The sequence below is a fragment of the Lepus europaeus genome, chromosome 1 (genome assembly GCF_033115175.1).
Source record: "Lepus europaeus isolate LE1 chromosome 1, mLepTim1.pri, whole genome shotgun sequence".
Taxonomy (NCBI): domain Eukaryota; kingdom Metazoa; phylum Chordata; class Mammalia; order Lagomorpha; family Leporidae; genus Lepus; species Lepus europaeus.
In genome coordinates, this window is record NC_084827.1 from 21,000,138 (window position 1) to 21,020,720 (window position 20,583).

Sequence of the window (20,583 nt, forward strand, 5' to 3'; positions counted from 1 at the left end):
GCAGTTCTACACCCACTAGCTTGATGCGGCCGCCCCCGGGTGCGCACACCTGGCGGCCACTGCCACACTCGGGGAATTTTCCACGCACGACACGGACGCCGGACCGGAGGGAAAGCGCGCCCGGCCCACGTGACCCCCAGGGCGCTCCCAGGCTCAGAGCGCGGCGGCGAGCCACTGGCCAAACACCCGCCTGCTCCCCGACATCGCTGTTTTTCCTTTCCCTCCCCGGACAGAGGCCTGAGGAAAAAAAAAGAACCCCGTAACTTCCGGAAGGCAAACTTCGAAAGGCGTCGGCCAGGGGGGAAAAGAGAAAAATAAATAAAAGTTCGACTTTGCCACTTCCACAGGCCCTTTTTCGCCGGATTGCCGCTTACTCACGCCTCCCGTCCCGCGGCTGCCGGGCCTCTTCTCCTATCGGGTCTCCGCCGCGCTCTCCCGCCCCGGGCCGAGCGGCAGCAGCCACCGTCCGGGTCGGCCGGCCCTCAGCAGCCCGGTCGGCCGGCGGGCGGGAGCGCGGGCGGCCGAGCGGCCGGCGCCCTCCCCTGGCCGGCCGGGCGCATGCGCGCGGCGCTCCCGGGCGCGCCGGCCACACTCCCCCCACCCACCGCCGAGCTTGTCACTTCCTGCCCTCGCCCCATCTCCGTCCGGGGTCAGTCAGTCGCTCCCTGTCGCTGCCGTACAGTCTCTGCTTCCCCCTTCCTACCCGCTCCGCGGCGGCAGCTCAGGCTCTCCGGGGAGGGGGAGACGCGAGAGAGCGAGAGACCGACTTAATAAAAGTTTCCTGAAACAACAACTACTACCAAAAAGCCCACGGTGGGGGGAGACCCCCGTTCTCCTCCGCCCTCTCCAAAAGCCTGAGGGACCGTTGCAGGTGGAGCGGCGCTGGGAGGAGCCGGGCGGCGGCGGCGGCGGCGGCAGCCGTTGCCCCGGCGAGGGGCGCCTCGGGTCCCGCCCGCTCCGGCTCCGGCTCCTTGGGCGGCCGCCGCTGCGGCGGCCAGGCGGTTCCTCCTGTCAACTGCCCGCGCCCGCGCGCCGCCCGGCCGTCCGCCCCACAGCGCGGAGGGACGCCGTGAGCCGCCGCCGCCGCCGCCGCCGGTGAGCTGCGGCGCTTCCGCGTCAGCGCCGGCGGGGACTCTTTGGGAGCGCGTCGGCCCGAACCCCGCTTCCCTTCGCGCGGCCCGAGGCGGGCTGCGCCAGGTGGGGCCAGGCTGTCCTGGTGGCCGCCCGGCCTGCCCGCCTGCCTTCCGCCGGCCCGCCCTCGGAGTTCAGTAAGTTGGGCGCACTTGGGCTTTGGGGACCGGGGTCCCGCCGAGGAGACCCCCTCAACGCACGTGCGTGGCGGGCAGGACGCGGGCTGGGCCGGCCGGGGGGCCCGGCGGCGCGCGGGAGCGGAGCCTCGGCCGGCCCGGAGCCCCGCAGCCCGGCCGTGCCCGCCGCGCCCCGAGGGCCCCTCGCCGCGCGCCCGCCCGCCCGCCCGCCCGCCCGCCCGCTCGCTCGCCCGGGACGGCCAGGCCTCGGCCGTGCGCTGCGCTGCGCGCCCGCGGCTGCGTTTCCGGGTAGGGCGAGGAACCTGTGCGAGGAGCCGGGGGCTGGAGGAAGGGATCGTGCGCCCTGCTGCTTTCGTGTCGGGAGGAGCGCGCGCGACGCTGAGGGCGAAGGGGAGGCGGGTGGGAAGCGCAGCCGGAGCCCCCCTAGGAAGTTCAGGGTGCGTGACGAGTTTGTGCTTCTTTCCGCAGGCGAGGCGCGATGAAGAGCTTCTCCCAGTGAAAGGAAAGTAGGTCGCACCCACTGAAAATGCCTTTACGGGACAAATACTGTCAGACTGACCACCATCACCACGGATGCTGTGAACCAGGTATGCCCCTCCTCGCCCTCGGTCGCGGCCGCTCTGCCTTCTCCTCTCCACCTTAGGGTTTCCTTTTCCTCCTGCCCACGAATCGCTCCCGAAGCAGGGCAGGCTGTAATTTTCCCCAGCGTAAAACCAGTGATGAAGCTAAGAGCTTGTACGGACGAGATCCCCCCCCTGCCCGATCCCTTAAAGAAACTCCGGCAAGTGTCACCCCCAATCGTTTCCACGAGGTCGGCCGCTCAGCCCTTCGCCCTTGGCTTTCGAGGCGGCCTGCAGTATATATACTCCTGTGCCCGGTGAATATTTAAAACCCAAGAGGGGGGCAGGCATTGGTAGTGGGACGCCAGGGTTCCCTTGCAGCTGAAGTGAGAGGTTCTGATGCTGAAAGTCTGAACAGGACTTTTGGGTAAAAACGTTCGTGGAACTCTTCCGGGCCGTCAGGTTTTGCTAAGTGCAACCTTTAAAACACAAATTCCTGGACAGAACATACTGTATTGCAAAATAATGGGAAAAACTCACTATTTACATTGAGTACAGAAGCATTTTAAAGGTCTTTATTCAATGCAGCTTTTTTTTTCCTTCCCCAGTTGAGTTTATGGAAGGGAAAAGTATGAGCAAACTCTAATTTGTTTAGTGATAGACTCTTGACAGTTTTTCTACTTAGAATGTTGATGTGTTTTGTACACACATCCAGAGGTACAACTTCAAAAGGAGTCGTTCTATACATGCAGGTACTAAATCAAACACAGGCCATCTCAGTCTACTTTGAAAGTAGGTGCATATCACTATTTTGCACCTAAATATTTTCTCAGTTTTTTTTTATGCTTTTGCTTGTTTTTTGTTTTCTCATTACACTTATGTACTTGGATTTTATCCCAGTAGGGTTCATTTTAATGGGAATTATGATTAATGGGAAAATGGTATCAGAGAAAAGGGAAGAATTTACCTTTTCAGAAAACTTGGGTACATGTGTGAGTAAAATTTATACCTGTCTATCTCTTTTGTGCTTTGCTGAGATTAGTAGCAACTCACCTGCACTAAGAAAACAGTCCTAGGATGCGATCCAATTTGCATTCATCTGCCCTTGACCTAACTTTCGGTAGCTGTTTACATTGCGTATTTTGTATATTTGAAGTGAAGATAGATCACTTAGTTTCACTGAATGTTGAATGAAGCTTGTTAGTTTTGAAGTATGAAGTTGTGGATGGATGCCCTTTATATGTTAAGTTCCGCTGTTACTCCATTTTTTTTTTCCCTTAAAAACACTTTGAAGTCACTGAGGTTGAATTGATTAGAAAATAGTCTTATCTAGGAAGAAGTTTATTTGTGTTTTCATTTCTTTAACAGATTACTATTGAATACCTATTGGGTGCCAGCCTTTGTCTAAGGCAATGGAATATAAGAGGCAAACAAGACAGATAAGGTTCTTTCCTCATAAAACTTGAGTGGGAAGACAAAGCTGCAAAGATAGTTTGTGGCCATGTTTTATTTAGTGTATTCTAATAATAATAAAAGTTTTCTAGACTTCAACCTCTTTTTAAAAAAAGGTGTTTTCTGGAGCTGAACTTTTTCAGTATTGGATCTTTCTTTTTTTTTTTCCTTCCCCATTAAAAGGATACCAGATAAATTCCTTTAAAGTAAAGTTACCATTTTTCTTTTTCCAGAAAGTTTTTCTAGTGTGGGTTAATTTTCAGATTCACCAGATCAAAAGGAGAACTTATGTCTTTGTTTTCTTGGTTCCAATTAAACATTTTGTGAAGATTCAGCTCGGTGGAAAGCTAGGAGCTGGTGAACTGATAGGGTGGTTTATTGTCAGTATTTCAGGGAAGGGTGTATGCTGAGAGTCCTGGGTGTTTCCAGGACTGAAAGAGATACAGTGTGCTGGTTTTTAAGGGGACATCTTTGGAGTGTGAGGTGGTGTTTGAGAAATTCTTCAATGAGTTGTCTTCAGTTGAATGATGGACAGTGGGTGAGTCCATAGATGACAGTGGAGCATTCCTGAGGATGCTGGTGTGCCTTGATGGGATGGGTCAGTTTGGAGTGAAGGATGGTGGTATAAGCGTGGTGATTTGTATAATGGGTTTTCTTTGGTGGCCAGCGTTATGGTACATTGTGTTATGTTGCCAGCTGTAATGCTTGCATCCTATATGAGCACCATTTCAAGTCCCAGCTGCTCCTCTTCCTATCCAGCTGCCTGCTAATGTGCCTGGGAAAGCAGTGGAAGATGATCCAAGTGCTTAGGCCCCTGCTGCCCATATGGAAGACCCAGATGGAGTATTTTCTTTGTTAGGTTTTAAACATTTTAATAGAGATTTTTCAGAGCTTCAAAAATAGAATGATATAAGGAACCTGATATAACCATCACATAACTATCAGAAACCAATACAAGGCCAGTGTCTTCATTTACATTCTCCTCTACCTCCACAATTCCCTTCTCTACTATAGCAAGTAGATCTTCTCAGGGTCTCATTTCCAGGTAAGCACGGCTCTCACAAAGGTGGATGTTATTTTCTGGAAAGTGAACTGTTGAAAGGATGTAAGGAAAGATGTTCTGAAGCCTTGGATTTTTGGTTGGAAGGAGATGATCTTTTTTCTAGTTGGTCATGTAACTTGAGTGGGCTTGATCTTGGGAGTGATGATAGGAAATTTAAGAGGAAATTTTGTAGAATATGTTAATGTATAAAGGTTTCTAAAGTTAGGAGTATGTTTTCCAATGAAGAAAGAATTGTTTGTTATGATGGGAGCTTCACAGATAATGCATACCAAGTGGATGTGTAAGATAAGCTAACCCTGTACTCTCTAAGAATGTTCTTTGAGGTTGTGTATGTGTTCTGGAGGTAGCAGTGTTCTGAATGTGATGGGTAAGAAAAGTTTGCTCTCCCTTTAAAATCAGGTGTTGTCCCATGGAAGTGAAAGTTGGTGCGTGGCAGAAGTGTTCTGGAGCATACACCTGACTGAGGGAACAGCTCTAAGGAGAAGTTGCTGTTTCTCCCCATTAATCCCTCCCTTATCATTTCTGGTTTTTCAACCTCTGATTAGAATTCATACCACTTATGGAGCCAAATCTTGAAGCATTTCATTCTTTACAATTGTGTGCGTTTTCACCTCTATTTTTAAAGTTTTATTTATTTATTTGAAAGAGAGTAATGGAGGAAAAGGAGAGGAAGAAGGAAAGGGAGAGGGATAAGCAGAGGGAGAGGGAGGGAGAGAAGAAGGAAGAGAGAGAGAGAGAAATTGAGATTGATTTCCCTTATGCTGGTTCACTCCCAAGATACCTGCAACAGCTAGGTCTCGGCCAGGCTGTAGTCAGGAGCCCAGAACTCCATGCAGGTTTCCCTTGTGGGGGCCAGGAACCCAAGTATTTGAGCCATCAACAGCTGCTCTTTCAGGTGTGTTAGCTGGAAATGGAGTAGCTGGGACTCCAACCAGGCACCCTGATATGGCTTCTAGGCGTCACCAGCAGCGACTTAACCCACTGTTGCATGACGCCAACCCTCATCCTCACCCTGTCATCATTTTGTAATGAAAAGTTATTGGTTACTATAATGTACAAATACTGAAAATAGTTGTTATTATTATTATTATTATTTTGACAGGCAGAGTTAGACAATGAGAGAGAGAGAGACAGAGAGAAAGGTCTTCCTTTTCTGTTGGTTCACCCCCCAAATGGCCTCTATGGCCGGCGCGCTGCGCTGATCTGAAGCCAGGAGCCAGGTGCTTCCTCCTGGCCTCCCATGCGGGTGCAGGGCCCAAGCACTTGGGCCATCCTCCACTGCCTTCCCGGGCCACAGCAGAGAGCTGGACTGGAAGAGGAGCCACCGGGACAGAATCTGGTGCCCCAACCGGGACTAGAATCCAGGGTGCCGGCGCCACAGGTGGAGGATTAGCCAAGTGAGCCTTGGCGCTGGCCCGAAAATAGTTATTATTAATGTGTCTACAAACTCCTGCTATTCTCTTAAGAGGTTGAATTCTACTTGAGACTTCTAAAATCAAATTTTCCAGTTTTTGCTATCAGGGATGCAGTTGATTTGTACATGATGATGATGATGATAGTTTTTTTTTTTTTTTTTTTTTATTATATCCCAGGCTCTGTATTAAGCAGGTTACCTGCATTAGCTCAGTTAGTCCTGACACAACCCTATGATTTAGGTTAAACCCTATTTTAGAGATGAGAGGAGAGAGGAAGAGTTTAATTTGTCCTGCTTATATCTAATGAGTGGTGAGAAAAAAAATTTAAGTGTAGGCAGTATGGAGTCTTATTTTTGTGTTGGTTTTGGTTTTTTAAGGATTTATTTGAAAGAGTTACAAAGAGAGTCTTCCATCTACTAGTCCGTTCCCCAAATGGCTGCATGGCCAGAGCCGAGCTGATCTGAAGGAACTTCTTCTGGGTCTCTCCCACGTGGGTGCAGGGGTCCAAGTACTTGGGCCATCTTCCGCTGCTTTCCCAGGTGTACCAGCAGGGAGCTGGATCAGAAGTGGGGCAGCTGTGACTCGAACCAGTGCTCATATGGGATACTGGCACTGCAGGTCAAGGCTTTAACCAGCTGTGCCACAGTACCAGCCCCAGATACTTACTTTTAATCACTGCAGTTACTACAAAATGTCAGTTGTTCCTAAAATGAGTTACATATGTTCTTGATTCATTTAAAACAACTCTATCATGTCACTTAAAATGGAACACTTTGCGTAATGAAATGACGTGGTCCAGAGACATAGTCCTCTTTTTGTGTACACTGAGCACTGGCTTTGCAGCATAAAGGAGAATATAAGACTGAATCTATATACGCTGTACAGCTGGCTTTAGCGCTTTATCAGAAAACTGCTGTCCACGCCTAAGCCCTGAAGCAGTGGAAGCACACACTGGATTGTAACCCTCCTTATCTCCCCACGATGAGTGGGTGGTCCCGGTTTATGATGCTGATACTTGTAGAACGTTATACCGTGTGAAAGACAGGTAAATAAAAGTGCCAGTTTTTCTCACTCACAACCTTCTGTATTTGATAACTGATAGAAAAAGTCAGTTTTCCTTTTCAGCTACCTTGTTTCATATTACTTTGATCTAGCACTACATATTTATGCTCTTAGTTTTGCAAGGTGGGGCTAATATCAATCCCTGGATATGAAAGTGAAAATTTTTATTTTCAAAATGGAAAAATTGTTTTTACTTATTATCAAAATATTTCTAAAGTGCACAGTTCTGAAAGCCTAGGCTCTGAAGTAGCTAGTGATTTGTGAAAAAGAAAGTGAATATTACCCCCTGTAAACCTACCCTGACAGGCTTTTCATGAAATTTTGTTGGTATCCCGTTGAGACTATTTTTTGTTTATATTATTAGCATCTGTATATACAGATAAACATACCTTAAATTTATGTATTTTTGAATCTATCCAAGTGCATATTAACGTAATTGAGATCATATTCTGTAACATGTTCCTTTTGCTTAACAATTTTTGACATCTTTTATTGACTACATGTAGCTCTACGTTATGCTTGCTTTGTTTTTTGTTTCTTTTGTTTTTAGATTTATTTTATTTATTTCAAAGACAGAGAGGGGGAAAGAGAGAGGTCTTCCATCCACTGGTTCACTCCCCAAATGGCCACAATGGCTGGGGCTGGGGCTGGGCCAGGCTGAAGCCAGGAGCTTCTTCCAGGTCTCCCACATAGGTAGCAGAGTCCCAAGCACTTAGGCCATCTTCCGCTGCTTTCCCAGGTGCATTAGCAGGGAGCTTGATCTGAAGTGGAGGAGCTGGGACTCAAACTGGCGCCAATATGAGATGCTGGCATTGCAGGTAGTTTAACCTGGTATGCTACACCTTATGCTTTCTAACAACTGTGAGATACTCTGTTAAATGGATATTTCATAGTTTAGCACAGGGATAGGGAACCTTTTTTTCTGGCAGGGACCATTTAGATATTTATTTGTTTGTTTGTTTGTTTTAAAAATTTATTTATTTGAAAGAGTTAGAGAGGGAAGGAAAGGCAGAGAGAGAGAGGTCTTCCATCTGCTGGTTCACTCCTCAATTGGCTGCAGTGGCTGGAATTGTGCCGATCCAAAGCTAGGAGCCAGGAGCTTCCTCTGGGTCTCTCACGCAGGTGCAGGGCCCCAAGGACTTAGGCCATCTTCCACTGCTTTCCCAGGCCATAGTAGAGATCTGGATCGGAAGTGGAGCAGCCAGGACTTGAACTAGCGCCCATATGGGATGCCGGCATTGCAGGTGGCATCTTTTTACCGGCCACACCACAGCATCAGCTCTCATTTGGATATTTATGACATTGTTAGTGAGCTATATAAAATTATCAACTTAACTTTGTGGAGTTTCTGAGTTTCAAAATCTGCCTGCAGTTAGGTGACTTGGCAGGGTTTGACCAAATGGTTTTGCAGGCCGTGTTTAGCCTGTGGGCTGGACATTCCCTATCCCTGGTCTAGTCCCTGTTGAGAGACTTCCAGGCTGTTTGAAATTTCTCTCAGATATGTTCAGTGCTAGAGTGCTGCAGTGCATCTAGTCCATCATGTGCCTGTCCAGTTACTTTCCTAGGCAATGGTTTTGAGTTTTACTCTCATTATTGCCAGAGAGATGTATCATATTACCCAAAGGATTTTGGGATGTTTGTGAGGTATGGCTAGGCCATGATTGCCTTAGAATTTTGGCTAAATATAGGGGTCCCTCTTCAAAGGAAATTAAAAAGCAGGAAAAACATTTGTTTGGGCTTAGTATCTGGCCTTAAGTAGCCTTAATTTAGCCTTTACTTGAAAAATATTTTAATTTCTTCCATTGTTCCATTGGTGCCTTACAAAGAAGATGGTGCGTTTTTATATATATATATATGTATGTATGTATGTGTGTATACGCAGTTGTGGTAATCATTAACATAATTGTAGTAAGCCATTGTTGTACTTTACAGTAAATGATTTAAATAACCCTTTTTTTGTGGGATTGGGGTGGGTGTTTGTCTTCCATGTAGTTTATATCCTGGAACCTGGAGATCCTCCTTTGTTACAGCAACCACTACAGACATCCAAATCTGGTATTCAACAAATAATTGAATGCTTTCGATCAGGTATGAATGTTTTAGGATTGTATTTTTTCAATCTTCAAATAGTAGTTAGAAACTACCTAGAAGTCTTTAGAAATAATTTTTAAAGATACTAGGATATATATGTTGATTTTCTTTATAGAATATTTTTAATTGTCATATTTTTACAAAGTGATCTAAAAATTAGTTTTTAGTACTATACATTATATATTGATTTTAAAATTAGTTTAATGGGATGGAAATATGTTGTATGGTGTATTTGCTAGTAAAGCTCTTCCTATCTTTTGGTATGTTCTTTCTAAACTTTGAAAGGCAGTAAATTATTCTGGGTCTCTCTAAGCTTTGGCACAGTAGACTAGTCATCAGGATGGTGAGATGTCACTTTTCTACAACATCATCATCTCTGTTGGGGTGATTTAGCTTTTCCTACTAGAAACTTCTCTGTAGTTTCTGAAATGTCAATATCTTTAATAGAACACAAGATAAAAAAAAATTCTAGTCCTCATATCTTTAGATATATTTGTTCAGCTTTTTCTATTAGATTGTTGTAAGAATTGGTTTTATAATAAATACACTTGTGAAGTTGCAATCTGGTGCTTTAAAATAGGTGTTACTGTGTACAAATGATTGAGAGCTGTTAGAACTCCTGTGTTACCAGTGGGGTTTTAGGTTGCTGGGCTTCTGACGATCCTACCGTCGTGATCGTGATCTACCTGTCCACCCCCTACAGATTTGGCTTCTCTGAGGCTATAGACTCTTCAGTCAGCTACAAGCAAGTAAATAAATACAACTGATGAACAGCTAACTCATGGACACTTCAGGGATTAGAATATCTTATTATTTAGAGCTTATTTTAGTGAAAAATGTCTAAGTTTCAAAAGAAGAGATAACTTACATGTTTAGCATTAGTTTAGTATGGAAGACACTTTTAAAGAAAGCCTATTTTTAAATCGTAAAACGGGAATGCATATATTTGTCAAACTTTAGGATTCTAAAAAATAGGTTTTCCCTTAATAGAAAAAAATTTTTTTCCTCTTACTCTTCAATATCCATTTCTTTCTTTCTTTTTTCTTTTTTACAGATTCATTTATTTTATTTGAAAGGCAGAGTTACAGAGAGGCTGAGGCAGCAAGAGAGAGAGAGAGAGGTCTCCCATCCACTGGTTCACTCCCCCACATGGCCGCAATGGCCAAAGCTATGCCGATCCAAAGCCAGAAGCCAGGAGCTTCTTCTGGGTCTCCCATGCAGGTGCAAGGACCCAAGGACTTGGGCCATCTTCCACGGCTTTCCCAGCTCCTAGCAGAGAGTTGGATCGGAAGTGGAGGAGCTGGTACTCGAACCGGCACCTATATGGGATGCCAGCACTGCAGGCAGTAGCCTCACTACAGCACAGTGCTGGCCCCTCAAGATCCGTTTCTTAGACTTTTCATCTACAGCACTCATGGTATTGCTTTCATGTATATTTAATTCAATAGATATTCAGTGTGTACAGTGTACTTATCCTTATGTTGGATTATGGTATATAAACTGTTTTAGGGTATTGTGGCTTATTTCTTTTTGCTTTTGATAATTGCTCTTGGTTAACAGTAATAAGTTTGTAGGTCAAATTCTCCTATTATAAATAGTTAAAATTTCACTTATTAGGAATGGTATATTTCTGGCAAAACAGAAGAATGATTAATTTTCGTTGCTACTTTTATTATGGAGACAAACATTCTGTTTATTTGTTATACCATGGATATGAGGGTAACAGCTTTTTACATTTACTAATATTGCTGGCTCTAGGATTTTTTCCTAAAATTTAGAATATGAAATTAAGATTATTTCCTACTGCTTCAGTTCATTCTAATGTTATTTGATTAAGGAATTAGAATTGGTTAAGTGATGAATACTTGAACTGGTGAAAAAACTTTTTCCACAGGATCCTGTCCCCTACAATGCATGTTTTTTAATTTTGAAAGGTAAATATTTAAAGACACCATTATTTTCTTAGTGTTACTGTGATTATGATCTGTTTTCTTTGCTTGCCATTTCTTTACTGTCTTAGCTGAAGACTATGAAATGGGTGATCTGAAATGATACAATTTCAGAATTGTTTATGTGTATATTTTCTAAGACTTATTTATTTTGAAAGAGTTAGGGGGAGAGACAGAAAGATCTTCCATCTGCCGGTTGACTCACCAGATGGCCACAGTGGCCAGCGCTGGGCCAGGCTGAAGCCAGGATCCAGGGGCTTCATCCAGGTTTCCCACCTGGGTGGCAGGGACCCAAACACTTGGACCATCTTTTGCTACTGTTCCCAGGCCATTAGCAGGGAACTGGATCAGAAAGTGGAGCAGCTGAGACAGGAGCCCACACCCATATGGGATGCTGGGCATAGTAGGCAGCAGCTTTACCTGCTTTACCACAATGCTGACCCATATCTTTTTTTTTTTTTTTAAGTTTGTTTGAGAGACATAGAGACAGAGACAGATAAACATAATTCCCATCTGTTGGTTCACTCCCCAGATACCCACAATAGCTAAATCCAAAGCCAGGAACCAAGAACTCAGTCAGGTCTCCCACATAGGTGTTAGGAACCTAAACACTTGAGCCATCATCTCTGCTTCTTTGGTCTGTATTAGCAGGAAGCCGGAGTCCTGAGCAGGAGAGATAGGCACGGAACCCAGGCACTCTAATATGGGACTTGGGCATCTTAATCAGTGTCTTAACTGCTAGGCCAAATGCCTGCCCCATATGTTTATCTTTGGAAATGTTTTCTTTTTAAAATACTCCCACCGCGTTTGCCTTTCAAGTACTTTTTTTTGTGTAAACAAATTCTGAAAATACTGTAATTTTAATTCTCTGAGTACCCAGCAGTTTAAATTATGGGTAACTTAGAAATATGAGGAGATGTACAGAGAAAATAATTTTGGGTTACAAAAGAATCCTTTTACTTCTTTATCGTGTCCAGTAACTAAAATTAATTTTAATTTCTTCAAGATATATCTGGATCCCGAAGGGGATCCATTTGGATATTTATAGCATCATGTGTGGGCCATACACAATTATCAGTTTAAAAATTAGCCTGCTATAGATTTATTGAATTTCAAATCCTACCTACATTTCCTTATCAGGGCCAGACCAAATGATTTCACATGCTTCGTATGGCCTGGGGACCTGACATTCCCCACCACTGATCTAAAGTCTCAGGTAGCTTTTCTTTAATACCTAGGTATTGAAATTAAGGTTGCCTAACATCTTGAAAGGATGTGATAAAAGTTTGTACCACATGACTTAGAGACTGAGCATCCTTCTAACCCAGAGACACTGGGTTCCTCCCTGTCCCACTTAATCTCCCAACCACACCCTCAACGCCTCATCTCTTTCCAGCCTCTTCCCATTTCAGCTAGGTCACACGTGGTTAGAGAACTATCCTGGTGGTGCTTTATCTTTGGCACATACTGGGCGATAGACCTCTGAAGTCTGTGCTTTTGCTCTGGTTACCCTGAGAGGCTAAGTCGGTTTGGACAGTGATAAATTAGGGTATTTGGCTTTATTCAGATAGTTGTCTTCATATATTGTATCATCTCTAGTAAAGTGTCTCACTGTCTTCCACCTACCCTGGGAGTGTGTGTCCTGAAATTATATCCTGTCCAAGCTGTAAGTTCATAAGTGGCTTCTGAGGAAGGAGTTGACTCATTTTTAAAGTCCAATAACCCCATGAACACTGTGTGTGATGGTGACCAGTTCCAACCCATTCTTTTTGCTTTATACTTCAGCTTTTTGCTTTGTACTCTGTTTTTGGCTTTAAGTTACAAATTAAGAGATACCTTTGGCATTTGTTTCTGCCTGCTTGACTTGTAAATTAATGTAAATAGATTTTTCTTTTTGGAATAAGTATTATATGCCTGTGGCTTCAACAAGATAATGAAGTACAGAAGGGTATAGATCAAAAAAAGAAACCTTTTAGAGTTCTCTGACTCAGTTCTGCTTTGTTCAGGCAGCCATGCTGAATGGTTTATATGTCTTCTTCCAAAGACGCTCTATGCATACACAAATATACAAGAATACTTCAAAAAGCTTGTGGAAAACAGAATTAAAATATAAGTTTATTTTGTTGTAAAAATATTTGAAATCTATGGATTGTCTTTCCATAACATACTTTTTCCATGAAGTTTTGGAAGACACCTTTTTCTTCCCAGTATAATTGGTAGCGAACACTGTACGCTCTTGTGTACTTCTGTATTAACAGTAAATGGACTATTGTTGCAATTAGTCCATAGTTGGAGGCCTCACTTTTTAGAAATCTGCTTGTTTTGCAGCTATAGATTTTCCATTCTTGAAATCCCTGATGTGAGAACGGCTTCTGGTATGAGGTTGACTGTGCCCTACCCTTTGGGGAATCATGCCTTGACTATATTAGTCCTTTTAGGAACATGTCTGTGATACATTGTCTTCAATTTTTCTTCCTTTTTTAATAATTTATTTATTTATTTGAAAGGCAGAGTTACAGAGTGCAGAGGTAGAGGCAGAGAGAGAAGGGGGGTAGCCGATGGGGCTGGTGCTGTGGCATATTGGGTAAAACTGCCTCCTGCAGCGCCAACATCCCATATGGGCACCAGTTCAAATCCCGGCTGTTCTACTTCCGATCCAGCTCTCTGCTATGGCCTGGGAAAGCAGAAGATGGCCCAAGTGGTTTGGCCCCTGCACCAGGGAAGAAGCTCCTGGCTCTTGGCTTCAGATCAATGCAGCTCCAGCCTTTATGGCGTGAACCATCGGATGGAAGACCTCACTCTTTCTCTGCCTCTTCTTCTCTCTGTGTAACTCTTTCAAATAAATAAATAAATAAATAAATAAATCTTTATTAAATAAAAAGGAGATCTTCCATCCACTAGTTCACTCCCTAGTTGGCCTCAATGGCTGGAGCTGGGCCGATCCAAAGTCTGGAGCCAGGAACCAGGAGTTTCTTCTGGGTCTCCCATGCCAATGCAGGGGCATAAGTACTTGGGTCATCTTTTTTCCCAGGCCATAGCAGAGAGTCAGATCCAAAGTGGAGCTGCTGAGTCATGAACCGGTGCCCATATGGGATGCCAGCACTGCAGGTGGCAGCTTTACCTGCTACACCATAGTGCTGGCCCCCCCTTTTTTTTTTTTAATTTTTCATTTATTAAACTTTTATTTAATATAAATTTCCAAAGTACAGCTTATGGGTTACAATGGCTTCCCCCCTCCCATAATTTCCCTCCCACCCGCAACCCTCCCCTTTCCTGCTCCCTCTCCCCTTCCAATCACATCAAGATTCATTTTCAATTCTCTTTATATACAGAAGATCAGTTTAGTATATATTAGGTAAAGATTTCAACAGTTTGCCCCCATATAGCAACACAAAGTGAAAAAAATACTGTTGGAGTACTAGTTATAGCATTAAATAACAGTGTACAAGTGCTGGCCCCTTTTCTTCCTCTTTATTAGCACTTACGTCTTTCTCTTTGACCACCCTCCCCACCCCCCGCCAAGGAAAAAAAAAAAAAGCAAAATTTTAAATAACAAGTAAAAGGTGTATTGTCTTTAGATATTTATTAAGATTTTTGTTGAATATAATATTCTTAGTGGTTTAGTCGCCTGGTTAGAGATGACTTTGGGATGTCTTATCTGCTAGAGGAACTGTGGAATGCTCTAAGGTTAGAAGCTGAGATATGGAGCAAAAATAGAGATATGGAGCAAAAAAAAAAAAAAAAGATTTGTTCCAGTGTCCAGAACTTGTCTTGAATTTAACATCTCGCACTGAGTTTAACATCTTTTTCAATTAAAAAAAAAATTTTTTTTGACAGAGTGGACAGTGAGAGAGAGAGAGACAGAAACGTCTTCCTTTACCGTTGGTTCACCCTCCAATGGCTGCTGCAGCTGGCGCACCGCGTTGATCTGAAGCCAGGAGCCAGGTGCTTTTCCTGGTCTCCCATGCGGGTGCAGGGCCCAAGGACTTGGACCATCCTCCTCTGCACTCCTGGGCCACAGCAGGGAGCTGGACTGGAAGAGGGGCAACCGGGACAGAATCCGGCGCCCCGACCGGGACTAGAACCCGGTGTGCCGGCGCCGCAAGGCGGAGGATTAGCCTATTGAGCTGCGGCGCCGGCCAATCTTTTTCAATTCTTGAAAAATATAATACTGTGGAAAAAAGATTCTATCTGTAGTATATATTGAACTACTGTGTATAGAGAACTTAATCTTTTTTGATTCTTAAAGAATAAATTGTAAAGATTTATTTTATTTATTTGGAACCAGAGTTAGAGAGAGGTAGAGAGAGAGAGGTCTTCCATCGGCTGGTTTACTCCCTAGATGACTGCGACGGCCGGAGCTGCACTGATCCGAAACCAGGAGCCAGGAGCTTCTTCCAGGTCTCCCACATGGGTGAAGGAGCCCAAGGACTTGGGCCATCTTCTACTGCTTTCCCAGGCCACAGCAGAGAGCTGGATCGGAAGAGGAGCAGCCGGGACTAGAACTGGCTCCCATATGGGATGCTGGCGCTTCAGGCCAGGGCTGTAACCTGCTGTGCCACAGCACCAGCCCCCTGTAACTTTTCTTTTAGAATATATTAGTGAAAAATGAGAACTAGTTTGTGTGGTTTGTTATTAATTTCCTAAGTTTAGGTTTGCTCATTTAACTTGTTAGTTTTTTCCCTAATTACTTGAAGCAGTTTTAATTGCAGTTAGTATAAGCTGTACCTGAAGGATGATGTCTCAGTCTTGACTCTGTAACAAAAGTTTAGGACGGAAGTGCGATTTGTCTAGTTAGATAGGAGAGTGCCATTTGCTATGATGGACTTTTTTTTTTTTTTTTTTTGTGCAACATTAGGGGGAGGTTGTTGTTACATAGCAATTGTAAGAAATTTAAAATGGGAGGCCAGCGCCGCGGCTCAATAGGCTAATCCTCTGCCTGCGGCACTGGCACCCCAGGTTCTAGTCCCGGTCGGGGCGCCGGATTCTGTCCCGGTTGCTCCTCTTCCAGTCCAGCTCTCTGCTGTGGCCAGGGAGTGCAGTGGAGGATGGCCCAAGTGCTTGGGCCCTGCACCCCATGGGAGACCAGGAGAAGCACCTGGCTCCTTGCTTCGGATCAGCGCCGTGCGTGGGCTGTAGAGTGCCGGCCGGAATGGCCATTGTGGGGTGAACCAAGGAAAATGAAGACCTTTCTGTCTGTCTGTCTCTCTCTCACTGTCCACTCTGCCTGTCAAAAAAAAAAAAAAAAATTTAAAATGGGAGTAGATATTTTTTGGACAAATAAGAAAAATGTAGATTTGTTCTTAAATTCATCTTCATAGCGTGTCTCTGTGGCTGTATTCCTTGGAGAACAGTCCTTTATATTAGTCTGTGATTTCTCAGGGGCATAGGGCACATCCTTCGTTTTGATATTTTCTGTAACATTTTACCTGGTATTTAATAGGTGCTCAATGAGTGTTTATTAGATTAAACTAAAGGATTCACCAAGTGGGCACTGTTAAAGTAATTTTATTCTACTTATAAATTTATTTTGGTATGTGTTAATCTACCATAATAAATCTAGTTTTTTTTAACCAACTCTTATAGATCATGATTTCAGTATGACAATTTCTGTTTTACGTTTTCTTTTTTAAAGATTTATTTGTTAATTTGAAAGCCAAAATTACAGAGAGAGAGGGAGGACAGAGACATATTTTTCATCTGCTGGTTCACTTCCCCCATGGCCCCAATGGCTGGGTATGGGCCAGGCTAAAGCCAGGAGCTTCATCCGGTTCTCCCATGTGGGCGCAGTCGCCCAAATACTTGGACCATCTTCTGCTGCTTTCCCATGCTTATTAGCAGAAAGCTGGATCCAAAGTAGGGCAGGTGGGACTTGAACTGGCACCTGTATGGGATGCCAGATTGCAGGCAGCAGTTTAACCTGCTACACTACAGCACCAGCCCCAAAGCTTTCTTAGTTTTTACTTTTGAGTTTTTACAGGAGTAGGGAACTTCGGGTCTTAGGCCATATAAGGCCCTCAAAATCATCTGGTCTGGTAGTGCCAAGGCTACTACTGCAGGAGGGACTCCAAATTGAATATGTTTGTAGCAGGCTAATTTTTAAGTTGATAATTTTGTATGGCCCATAAGTGATGTTACAAATATTCAGATGGTCCTTGGCAGAAAAAGAGTTCCCCACCCGATAAAGGATGATAGGTTAGAAATTTCCTTCAAGAGTTTTGATGAGAAACATAGATTTGCTTGCAATGTTGGGATTAAATGCTGTGGTTAAAAATTATCCTAAAGAAGAAAGAACTCACGTGAGCCAGCAACAGTCACGTGATATGCCATGTAAAAAACACTTTGTCACAGCTTTAAAATGATTGTTGACCAAAATGTCAGCATATTAAGGAGAAAGAATGAAAGTTTGTCTTTGTCCAGCACAGAAAAGGTAGAATTATTCTGTTATAAAGTGACTGCCATGCAAATTCCTTTTGAAAAAAATACTTTAACTGTTTTTATTAGTACTGTAGTATACTGTAGTAAACTTGCTGTTAAGGAGTAGCACAGATAAACCTTTGATAAAGTTTAATTTTTATTGATCAGCTATTATATATGAAAATCTGGGATATACACTAATTAATTACTCTTTAGGTATCAAAACCTTTGCCCTTTGAAGGGCTTAGTTTTTTTGTTTTGTTTTTGTTTTTTAAAGATACTGGTAGTAGTGGGGCCAATGTTATGGCATAGCAGGTATGTGGCATCCCATGTGAGTGCTGGGCTGTGTCCTGGGTGTTCCACTTCCAATCCAGCTCTCTTCTAGTGGCTTAGGAAAAGTAGCAGAAGATGGCCCAAGTGTTTGGGCCCTTGCACCTGTGTGGGAGACCTGAAGGAAGCTCCTGGCTTCGGATCGATGCAACTCCGACTGTTGTGGCCATCTAGGGAGTGAACCAGTGGCTGGAAGACAACTTTCTCTCTCTCTTTTTCTCTCTCTCTCTCCCTCCTTCCCTGCCTACCCCTTCCTCTCTCTCTCTGCCTCTCTTTAACTCTGCCTTTCAAATAAATAGATAAATCTTAAAAAAAAAAAAAAAAAAAAAAAAAAAAAAAACCTAAGTCAAGAAAGAGTGAAAGAGTGTAAAGAGTAATTAGAAGGAAGGCATGCCTTTCTGTTTGTCAGGATCTAGAGAAGAAGAACTGTATGGCTGTCTAGATGATCATGTGGGATGTCTCGGGTCACAGGAAGTTTTAGCTATTGATAGAGGTGCACAGTTAGTTGTCTGTATCTAATCTTTTTTTAAAAAAGATTTATTATTTATTGGAAAGGCAGAGTTACAGAGAGGCAGAGAGAGAGAGAGAGGTCTTCCATCCACTGGTTCACTCCCCAAATGGTCGCAACGTCCAGAGCTGTGCCAGTCCGAAGCCAGGAGCCAGGATCTTCTGGGTCTCCTACGTGGGTACAGGGGCCCAAGGACTTGGGCCATCTTCTACTGCTTTCCCAGGCCATAGCAGAGAGCTGGACTGGAAGAGGAGCAGCCAGGACTCAAACTGGCACCCATATGGGATGCCAGCACTGCAGACGGTGGCTTTAACTGCTACACCACAGCGTCGGCTCCTTCTGTGTCTAATTTTAAGTGAGCAAAGCAATTAGAAAATGGTAGCTGGTTTTGAATACAGCCATTACATCCCTATGGAAAAACGTAAAACCTTTATTTATGTATTTATTTGTTTATTTATTTATTTATTTTGACAGGCAGAGTGGACAGTGAGAGAGCGAGACAGAGAGAAAGGTCTTCCTTTTGCCGTTGGGTCACCCTCCAATGGCCGCCGTGGCCAGCGCGCTGCACTGATCCGAAGCCAGGAGCCAGGTGCTTCTCCTGGTTTCCCTTGCGGGTGCAGGGCCCAAGCACTTGGGCCATCCTCCACTGCCTTCCCGGGCCATAGCAGAGAGCTGGCCTGGAAGAGGGGCAACTGGGACAGAATCCAGTGCCCCGACCGGGACTAGAACCTGGTGTGCCAGCGCCACAAGGCGGAGGATTAGCCTATTGAGCCACGGCATCGGCCTACTTCATTTATTTTTAATTATTTATCTCCAAGAACAAGTTATTCCTTTTTTTTTCTTGTTAAAAGATTATTTATTTTGAGAGACAGAGAGGCAGAGAAAGAGAGAGAGAGACAACCCCCTCCCTGCAATCGCTATTTCATTCCCTAAATGCCTTTAAAGGCCCCAAGGCTGAAGCTGTATCTGAAGCTGGAGCCAAGAACTCAGTCCGGATCTTCTTTTTGCTGGTGGGAATGTAGTCGCTTGAACCATCACTGCTGCCTTCCAGCAAGAAGCTAGAGTCAGGGGTTAGAGCTGCGTGTTGAACCCAGGCACTCCTGTATGGGCTTGGGCATCTCAAGCAGTCTTAACTACTGGGTCAAATGCCTGTTCCCATAAAACTTTGAATGGTGCCTGAAAGCAGCACAGAGAAAATGATTTGGTTTTTATTGTAGTCTGTATTTGTGAATGAGACACACTTATTTTTCTCATTTGTAAAATATAGAAAGTATAATTAGGAAGTCTTTAAGATAATTTTGACCTCCCATGTCCATTTTACATAGATTTAAAAAAAAAAACCTTATTTTTAGAGAAGATTTTCTTTTTTTTCTTTTTTCTTTTTTTAACTTTTATTTAATAAATATAAATTTCCAAAGTACAGCTTTTGTTTTACAGTGGCTTTTTCCCCCTATAACTTCCCTCCCACCCACAACCCTCCCATCTCCTGCTCCCTCTCCCATTCCATTCACATCAAGATTCATTTTCAATTCTTTAGAGAAGATTTTCTTAAACAGGGTTCTCCATGTGTCATTTAACCTGAGGACCTGGAATACAACGGTGAGCATCAAAGATGCCTTCTCTGTTCTCCTAAATCTCCAGTTTAATGGGGATACAGAAAAGTAATTAATTACAAGAGGGGGATAAACTAGTTCAGGATGTACAGAGTGATAGAGAGTATAAGTGAAAAGTTCTTACAAAGTGTCAGAAGGTTTCCATCTACCCTGGGATCTGAAGGATTATTGTAAGTGATCTAGACTAGGGAAGTGGGAGAATTGATACAGCCAGAGAGAAAAAAAGAAAAATGTAGGTGAAACGTGAAAAGTGAGGGAGAAAGAGAACATTTGGTATTATCTGCAGAACTCAAAGAAATTTGGTATGTCTGGATTAATAATAACTGTGTGTGTGTGTGTGTGTGCGCGCGTGCTGAGGGGAAGTATTTGTGATTGATGATTGATTAGTCAAAGTCAGGGTCAGATGTTTTTAGATGTTTATTGATAATAAATAGGTACTTCCTGCTGAATACAACTTGAATAACTAGGGCTGATTAAGAAATTAATGTGTCCCATAAAGCCCTCCACATAGCAGTATCCCACAAAAGGGGGAGGCAGGAGGAGAGATAGTGGGTCTGTACCTGTACAGACTCGTCTAAATGCCGTTTGTGTTCTCAGTTCTTTGCTGAGATGCCTGCCTGGGCTGTCAGGTGCATGCTCTTCAGTGAGCTTTGCTAGCTTGCTTACTGCCAGGGGAAAAGAAATTAGTAATGTGTTGGGTCTGATATGGTTGAGAGAACCTGGGAGACCAAGTCAGATGTCTGCTTTATGGATATTTTTACCTTTGACGACTTTTATGCATAATCTGTTGTTGTTTACAGACTATTGCATGCTTTAAATCTGCTACCACGTACTATTTAAATCTTTGTTAACTTC

General features: G+C 43.9%; 1 protein-coding gene across 2 annotated transcripts in view; it reads left to right on the top strand.

Moving 5' to 3' along the window:
* Window positions 1-1,166: 1,166 nt before the first annotated feature.
* ZNF800 (zinc finger protein 800) overlaps window positions 1,167-20,583 on the top strand; it is a 59,657-nt gene continuing 40,240 nt past the window's right edge. For both annotated transcript variants that reach the window (XM_062204288.1, XM_062204379.1), the window contains exons 1-3: window positions 1,167-1,268; window positions 1,737-1,855; window positions 8,813-8,908. In XM_062204288.1, coding sequence (XP_062060272.1) covers window positions 1,795-1,855; window positions 8,813-8,908 — 157 coding nt within the window. In that variant the 5' untranslated portion in view covers window positions 1,167-1,268; window positions 1,737-1,794. The remainder of the gene's footprint in view (window positions 1,269-1,736; window positions 1,856-8,812; window positions 8,909-20,583) is intronic.